The sequence below is a fragment of the Berghia stephanieae genome, chromosome 12, assembly GCF_034508935.2.
Source record: "Berghia stephanieae isolate SIO BIC M18660-M18661 chromosome 12, UCSD_Bste_1.3, whole genome shotgun sequence".
NCBI classification, from domain to species: domain Eukaryota; kingdom Metazoa; phylum Mollusca; class Gastropoda; order Nudibranchia; family Aeolidiidae; genus Berghia; species Berghia stephanieae.
In genome coordinates this window covers 14,523,831-14,533,306 of record NC_088371.1, presented here as the reverse complement: position 1 = coordinate 14,533,306, position 9,476 = coordinate 14,523,831, and the positions used below count along the sequence as shown (strand labels likewise).

The window sequence follows — 9,476 nt, the reverse complement described above, 5'->3', positions numbered from 1 at the left end:
CGCAAAGTAAAACAGATCGATCTCTGACTCTTCTCCCCCCCCCCCCCCCCCCCCCCACCTTTCCTCCATCCTGGATACAGAGCAGTGTAATTGGGTGGCTGGATTTGTTAAATCTGGCGCAACATATTTTGCGACAGACTAGCGTCCTATCCAAACGATGGCAAGCAATTCCTATTGTCTGTTTAGCAGTTAAAGAAAAGGGAGAAAGAAGTCGGAAGAAATTCCCTGACTCAACACAAATTGGAATAATGTGATTTTGAGTGTGCGAGTTTATATTATTGCTCTATGATTTCAGCCACTGTGACCATTCAGGGTCAGTAAAAATTGCTTTAAATTATTATAAAGGTATAATAAATTATATTTTTGTTTGCTAAATAGCTAAAAATAAAGAATAGTAGTCATTTTCATTATCATGGTATTGCTAAAGGTGTCACAATAATAGTCATGATGACGGTGATGATAATGGTGATGATGATGATGATGATGATGATGATGATGAAGATGATGATGATGAGGATGATGATGATGATGATGATGATGATGATGATGATGATGATGATGATGATGATGATGATGATGATGAAAAATGTTATTTATTTGCGACCAATAGTAATGCTCGGTGATAAAAATGATAGTTAAGAAGAACAATATAGATAATAATACAAAATGGTAATAATACGATATGCTCATGATGTATATTGGTCCAAAGAGTTAGTTTTTTTATATAAACTATCCTCTCTCTCTCTCTCTCTCTCTCTCTCTCTCTCTCTCTCTCTCTCTCTCGGTCTCCATCTCTCTGTCTGTCTGTCTCTCTCTCTCTCTCTCTCTCTCTCTCTCCTCCCCATCCTCCTCCTCCACACACATACAAACACACTAGCATACTCACACACAATTACACAATATCATGAATACAATATATACATAAATACATACAAACATACATACATATATATATAAATTACGCCTTTCCACCAAAGCGTCACTAGATACCATCGCCTAGGCATTCCATGAGGAAATATAGAGAATCGATCAGACAACATGTCTGATGTCACCATGAATCACCCATGTCGTCTAAAGTGAGCAAATTGAGGGTTTATTATCTTACCCAAGGAAAAAAAAGGTTTTGCCTGAAGCGGGGGTCGAACCCGGGATCTTCCGAATCACAGTGCAATGCCTTAAACAATAGGCCACTTCGCCCCGAATGGTGTTAGGCGGAACGAACTTTTGCTGAAAATTGAATTTAATGTCATAGTAATTAGAATCATATAACTCTATTAAGCTATCAGAGATAATGAAAAAAATATGAAAGTGTTGTAATCCCCGTGACGTTGGGGGAAATCCTGAATTTATTATAGCATAATAAAATAAATTAATAAATAAATAAATAAATAAATGAAATTCCCTTTATTCATCCCATAGGGAAACTTTGTCTCTTGGGTCTATTCCAAGGGAAGAATGGAATAACCCAGGCTTCAGCAGCAGTGAAGCAAATTGAGCTTTGGCGAGGTGACTTGCTCAAGGCCACACAGAGCAGCGGCGGGTGATCGAACTTGGTACCTTTCGGGTACGATGCCAAGACCGTACCGCTGAGCCACGCTGATCCCCGGTTTACGTTCATTACACTCTTGCTTTTTGGCGGGTAGTCGAACTCGGTAACTGTCGGGTACGAAACAAAGATCCATACTGCTGAGCACATGCTGTCCTTTTCTGGTCCTTTGACGTTTTGTTGATCCTCTTAAGCTTTTCTTCTCCCTTCGATGTTAAATTAACCAAGGTTGATTGTAATATTATGAAATAATATACTGAATATTATGCATGGGCGTTTATTAATAAGGGAAAGATTTAACTTTCTCTCTCCACTGACCCTCCCCACCACCCGAAAAAAAAATCATAGGGAACAGAACAAAACAAAACAAAAAACAAACAAACAAAAAAAAACTCAGACAAAACAAACAAACAAAAAGAAAGTAAGTAAATAAATCCAACAAACAAACCCCAAAATCTGTTTGAAACATTATTTACAAGATAATAGATGAAGTTTTGCAAAGCGTTGAAAGCAAGACAATTTCCACAGCGTTAATTTCCATGTAATAATATTATACAATGGCGACTTGCCGAGTCAGCATTGCTTCAATGCCAAATTGTGAGCATTGATCCGAATGTTTCAAAAGTTTAAATGTGTACACATTTTTATCGTGGCATTGTCCGGTGTCATGCTGTTTCTAAAATGAGCCAGAAGATTTTTGACCAATCAAAACGCGGTAATCGTGACTCGCCTTCACCGTAGCCATCGTTAATTCAAAGCCTGACACTGACCGTAGCCATCGTTAATTTATAGCTTGACACTGACCAAAAAAATGACGTCAAAAGATATGTCTTTGGTCACAAAAGAAAACAAATCGTGAGTTGTATTCAATAGTTCAACCAATGGTACCACTTGTTTCCATAAACACTACTAACGACAAACTCACTAGGCGGTGCAAAAATCAAATAATGACGTCAAAAGACCAGTCCTTATGACTACGCACTGACGGTAGCCATCGTAAAGTTATAGCCCGACACTGACCAAAAAATGACGTCAAAATGCCAGTCTTTTTCCACAAAAGAAAACAAATCGTGAGTTGTATTCAATAGTTCAACCAATGGGACCACTTGTTTCCATGAGCACCACTAACGACAACTCTCTAGGCGGTGCAATAACCAAATATTGACGTCAAAATGCCAGTCTTTTTGGGTTTCATTGTCAGGCTATAACTTAACGATGGCTACGCAAGAACCCACTGGGACTTATAGTTTGACGTCATTTTTTTAGGTTTGTGCAGCGTCTGGTGATTTGTCCTTAGTAGAGCTCAAGGAAACAAGTGATTCCATTTGGTTGATTTATGAATGCAACTCACGCTTTGTTTTCTTTTGTGGCCAAAGACTTGCCTTTTGACTTAATTTTTTGGTCAGTGTCAGGCTATAAGTTAACGATGGCCACGATCTGACTCATCAATGGGAGCGATCTGTATTCAGGTTTTCGTCCGCCGAGTCATCGATCACACGATGTGTTGTCTTATGATTGGACATTTCTTACTAAATGTAAACACGTTGCTTTGTTTATGAAAGTTATAAACATACACATGTGTCAAGCTGGACAAAATGATCAATTGTGATAGTGGATAGTTCCAAAACTGTGAACACTTTGTGACCAATGACCCCGTGCACATGTAAAAGTAATATAGATCGACCCCATTCTCATTGATATAACATGAAGATAGAATCCGTCGTTCTTTTTTCATCACAGCTTTAAACTCAACAATCAGGGCTGCTCCGAAGTCATATTATGACCCTTCCCAGAGTAAAGTGCTAAATCAAGTAAATTTTTTAATACAGGTTATATTATTGTCTTATTTTGAATGTTACACCATGACAACTTGGCTTTCATTTGACTCTTCGCTGGAAGACGACGTAACGAGGCTGACCTTTGACCTTGACCTGTTGACTTTTGACACAGGGGCGATGGTGTCAAGAACGTCTTGGGTCATTCTCGGCTTATGTCCGAGTGTATGCAATATGGCGTCCACTGTAGAACACAACTGACTCTCGAACATTTGCATTCGTCTGGGTGGGTGAAAATAATTAGACAAAGTTACTTATGAAAAAAAAAATATTAAAAAACCCAAAACAAGGAATAACATCTTTGAGCGATGTCAAGACAGATACATACTAAAAAACAACCAACTGGCAATTTAGTTTAATTTCAACTTGGATAATTCAACCTTTTGGGAAAATGTATGAGAATTTCTGAAACAAAAACAATTCAGAATATATTTTTATATACATCAAAGGCGGGTAATTGATATTTTAAAACGTGTCTTGCAGTGTACAAAAGTTTTTTTGAAAAATGGAATAACAGCATTAATATAATGGAATCGAACGAAATTTTACAAAATGTTAGAAATAGTATGAGATGGGCCCATAGGATTTTTTCCCTCAAAAATATGCCCTGAAGACCGGAAGAAATTCGCCTTAGCAACATCATCTTATCATCTCTCATTTGTCTTCGATGTCTCGGTCATTAAGTGATTTGAATAGTAAAATACTACTTGTCTTGTTCGCCTCAAAGGAAATTACCCTGAGTATTTTGAAATCATTTTTTTCTAATGATTCTGAGATCTCCAATTGATTGGTTTAATTTCTGGTTGTGACTTAGCAGGTTTTGGAAAATCATAGAAACAAATCAAATCTATATATTATGATAACCCAATTTGGAACTATTGAAGGAAAGGAAGGAGAAGAATTAACTAAATGTATTTTACAAAGGCCAGAAAAAAAGATCAGGTTGTTATTACAGGGCCTCCAACCGAACAAGAGGAAACCTGATAAATTTATGTTGCCACAATCTAGATGGACTATACTCATTTCTGACCTCAACTATTTGACTATTGTACAACTAGGATAGCTCCCGGTAAAACATTTATTGTGATATATCTTAACGAGGAAGTTTCAGCTTGAAAAAGAAAAAGAAGAAGAAGAAGAAGAAGAAGAAGAAGAAAAAGAAGAAGAAGAAGAAGAAGAAGAAGAAGAAGAAGAAGAAGAAGAAGAAGAAGAAGAAGAAGAAGAAGAAGAAGAAGAAGACGAAGACGAAGACGAAGACGAAGGCACCTCCATTTTAATCACAAATCACCTCTGATTCGTATCTTTCAAAAGGGAGGAACCAAGTATAATCAAGAAGGTTGAGAACGTTATGATCGATTATTGGCTCTTTCTTTACTTCCGTTTTTAGCCAACCAATCAAACGCCGGTAAATTTCTACATTCGTAATTCTGATTTAAAACAAACAAACTAAAATAAAACGTTCTTCAGATTGGCTTTGACAGATGCCATTGCCTTTGAATAATCTTACAAACAAACGTCTGATGTCAAGAGGAATCACCCATGGCGCCCAAAGTGAGCAGATTGAAGGTTAATAAAGGAAAAACCAAAGTGCCTGACCGGGCTGGATTCAGGAACCCTGCGGCTCACAGTGCAATACCTGAAATAATACTTGGTCATCTCGCCCCCTGGTTCTGGTTGGTCGGATGAAAAAAGTATACGTTTTTCAACCAAACGTTAGAATAACTTACTGGTGAAGAACAACTAGTCTGATGTCAATGTCTTGTATGGAAGATGGTGCAGCTTGTACGGAAGAAGTTGATTGCTGATGGAATGCTGTTGAAGTTATTTGCCCTTGGCTTTGACCTTGACCTTGATGCGGTAAGTCCGGGCCACTTCCTTCTCCTCTGTCGACTTCTGTATCGGACTGTGTTTCCATGGTAACGGAAGTAGTCATGCTTTGGTGAGTGGAATCGGGAATGTGGCTATATTGTGAAGTCGTAGGAATAGTTGAGGAAGTTATTGTTGTTGCAGTTGTAGTAGTTGTTGTTGAAGCATCGATTTGACTACAGACTGGAAGAGCTGGGGAAAATATTAAAGTTAAAAATCACTGGTTTGATATAAAGATACGAAAGCTGCAAAAAAAAAAAAAAAAAGTGGAAGTAGAATAAGAATAAGATCAATCCAGGAAAATAAATTCTAAAAAAAGCCTGCCTCAACCGGGGATCGAACCTCAGGACTTCTGATTACCAACACTCAGAGGGGCATGAGGATCAATCCCTAGTCGAGACAGGTCAATTTTAGGAGTTTATTTTTCATTCTGCTCTGTCTTGCTCTATTTTTATACATATGTTTTCGGAGTAAGTAATAGAATTGAATGGCTTCTTGTAGATATCGATGTGTATAATCATCGATAGTTTGTTGGCGTGAACAAAATGCCAAAATGTGAAATTTCAGTTTTTGTCACTTAGAGAATCTATATTCATTCACCTCGATGAATCAAACATATTTATTCCAAGCCTCATCTTTTTGAATATAAGTTCAATTTTCAGCATCTAAATCACTGCGACATAATAACATTTCCATCATCTTTATGGTTTACTCTAAATAGAGCTGGAGGTCATTATGGGGTATGATAAAAGTATTCTTGAATTCCCGAGTTTGAAATTTCAAACTCGGTCCCAAAGCGAGTTTGTTTATTGGTGAAGTATCTATCAATCTTAAACATGTTATTTCCACTCCCATATTAAAGAAACCCAGTCTTGACAAAGAAGACCCAAATAATTCTCGACCAGTCTAGAATATGACCCTTATGTCAAAACTAATGGAGAATATTTTTTTGCTTTTAGGCTTAACGCGTTTTGGAATGAACACAAATTATTCTCTAAATTTCTGTCCATCTATCGCCCATTTCAAAGCTCTGAAACTGCTCTTAGTAAAATTCATAATGGTATCATAAGTCATTATTTATGTCAGAAAAATATTGATGTTGTTATCATACTACTCGACCTTAGTGCTGCTTTTGACACAATAGATGTTACTCTTTTAATCGACACTATACAGATATGGGCTATTATTGACTGGTTATTTTCCTGCCTGTCTGACAGAAGTCAATCATTATCTATTAATCAAAATGACTTCTCTTCTCCTTGTCTCCTATCTTTCGGTGTCCCACAGGGATCGGTTCTAGGACTCTCTTTATTCTCCTTCTATATCAGACCATTAGCTGACACCCTCCCCAAATATTTAATTGTTCCATTTTACGTAGACGATATCCAACTATTGTTACCCATTAATATTGACAATTATCTCAAAGTTATAGCTAGTATTGTAAATTGCATCTCTGATTTTAGTGTCAATCCACTTACCTTTAAAAGGTGTTGAAAAGTGAACATTAATGTGGAGAAAAGATGCTTTAGATTCCTAATATATATTTTATTATATATCCTGTGGTCATATCAATGTAGTTTTTAACTTGTATTACATATAATGTGTACCAAAATATTATTTGTTGATGCAAAACGCCGGTGAGCAATTTGATTGGAACTAGGCGCGACAAAAACTCATTATGTTTAACTCCCTCCTTACCGATCATTTTTAGTATTTTCCCAAAATGGCAGGCTTACCCAACAGAAAAATTGATTTGTAAAACTCAAACAAGCTCTCTACAAAACAACTGTGTGTTCTTATTAATTAAACAAAGATCATTCTTCAAAGTTTATGATGTACAAAATAAATCTGAATAACAAAAATATATATTATGTCGTAACAAATGTGACGATTTTGCTGCAGGTGGTAAGGAGAGGGTTAATCAAATGAAGTATCGTTCAACGTCCTTGGGCCTTAGACCAAAATTCTAAACTCAGAAGCTCAAGAATCTTACATCATTTCTTACCTGTCATGGAAGCCGTATGATTCGTTAGCAATTCTCCTCCAACTGATGTTGTTGTTTTAGCTGTTGGTGATGTTGAAATAGTTGTAGTTGCTGTCGCTGTCGTCGTCGCCATCGTCATCGTCGTTGATGCTGTTGTTGTCAAGGATGACGATGATGATATTATTGACATCTTTTTCTCCTTCTCTTTGTGATACTTGGATTGGGTTGATTTGTGCTTGTCCAAAGAGGAACTTGTCTTTCTGGTTTTTCCTGGTGGAGAGAAGTAACAAAAAAAGTGAGCTTATATTTAAATATCCACTTCATGTCAACAATTCATATATAGGACGCCAACAAGTATATATGTGCGTGTATATATATATATATATATATGTGTGTGTGTGTGTGTGTGTGTGTGGTGTGTGCGGGTGCGTGTGTATGTGTGTGTGTGTGTGTGTGTGCGTGCGTGTAGTTCGTTGACTCGGATGTACGGTGCCTCGTCTAGTCGAGACAAACGATGTTAAACGTGGTCAATCTCCAGATGGGTGGCAGTGATCGTAGAAAATTCTTTTACCAACGTTGATAAAGCTGACAACATTGATTGATAATAATAAAGATAATGATGATAATATGATGATCATGATGAGGATGATGATAATGAAATTGATGATGGTTATATTATTGACAGAATCTAGCCTCACCGAATTCTCGTTTAAAATCTTCCTCAGACACATCCTCTGTCGTCCTGTCCACACTCAACTCTACAATGCCCACCCTGTCTTCATCCTCGCTGCCTGCTCAAATTCAAATTAAGTGGGTGAGAAAACATTGGGAGTACTGGTATATAACACTGCAGTGCAGCGCCGCAAATTGAGCTAGGTCGAGGTGACTTGCTCAAGGCCACACAGCGCAGCGGGTAATCGAACTCAGTACCTTTCAGGTACGAAGCGAAGACCGTACCGCTGAGCCACGCTGCCCCTCATGATGATGATGATGATGATGATGATGATGATGATGATGATGATGATGGTGGTGGTGATGATTATGATGATGTTGATTATAATATTGACGAAAATAGGATAAACTTCTTTTCTAGAAAAAACCACCGACCAATCATAATATATGAATGCATCACTTGGTTGTAGGCATTGAAAGGTATTCTTAAAATTCTGGTGTATAAAAATGCGCCTAACAGACGACTTGTGCGGTATAAAAACGTATCACATGTATTTTCTGACTACCGTCCCATATCGCTTTAAAACTAGTATTATATTGTTTTTTTTTTTAAAAATAATAATACTATAATACTATAATACTATTATACTAATAATAATAGTATTATATTGTTGTCTTTAACTCAATTTACTGAAAACTGACCATTTAAGTCTCCAGTATCACGTGATGAACTTCGAACATCCAGGCTCCCAATGCGTCTTCTTACGCCTGTCATTCTGGTCGCTGAAAATTAAAAACAAAAATATTCCAATTTGATTCATCCATGGGTATCCGGTACATAATAGGGTACAATTAAAATACTGCGATGCCAAAATACTGGTTCCAATCTCATTGGAAGTGTAAAACCACTCCTCCGGAGGACTGGATACATACCTTGTGTACGGTACGTCATTGATCTTCTGGTTTCCCAGTGATGTCATCTTATCTTCTAGTCTAAATAATATGTGACCCCTCGTCTCAAAACGGTATTATGTCGGGATGGACCAGATGCTAAAAAGTCAAATCATAATTAAACTGGTCAAAAATATGAAACGTTGGTATTTAGCACAGTAAAATATGATATTCCTTCTCATCTATAAAGCATATAAACTCGACTTTAGCATGATGTTTCTGGCTACAAATTCCTTTTCAGCATCTTAATCATCCCTTAATATGACGTGCTAGTCGTCAAGAACGATCAACCATCCTCGCTCTTTTACGCCTCGTAATCATAATGATCTATCTATCTGCCTATACATTCTGCGACTGAAGTAGTTATGCCATCTTATTATGATTCAATATGTAACCTATTCATTGTTTATACATTATCCGGAGGACTGGTCCCACATTTCCAAGGAGTTTCGAACCGGAAAAGAGGAAGGTGTCACGTCACGACTTCTCTTTCCTAATGAAGACATAAATAACCCGGGCTCTTAGATAAAACTATAAGCACTAAATGCGGTTTATTAAGGCTTTTTATAAGAGATCCCATGAATTGATAGCTAAACTGAATAAATTCAGGGAAGAGATACGC

At 37.2% G+C, this 9,476-nt stretch overlaps 1 protein-coding gene across 1 annotated transcript in view; it reads right to left on the bottom strand.

Moving 5' to 3' along the window:
• Positions 1–3,276: 3,276 nt before the first annotated feature.
• The window catches only part of LOC144958170 (uncharacterized), a 396,336-nt gene continuing 390,136 nt past the window's right edge, over positions 3,277–9,476 (bottom strand). The window contains exons 20-24 of the mRNA XM_078889943.1: positions 8,606–8,686; positions 7,930–8,022; positions 7,253–7,501; positions 5,109–5,439; positions 3,277–3,603 (exon numbers count right to left, since the gene is read on the bottom strand). Of these exons, the coding sequence (XP_078746069.1) occupies positions 3,402–3,603; positions 5,109–5,439; positions 7,253–7,501; positions 7,930–8,022; positions 8,606–8,686 (956 nt within the window). The 3' untranslated portion in view covers positions 3,277–3,401. The remainder of the gene's footprint in view (positions 3,604–5,108; positions 5,440–7,252; positions 7,502–7,929; positions 8,023–8,605; positions 8,687–9,476) is intronic.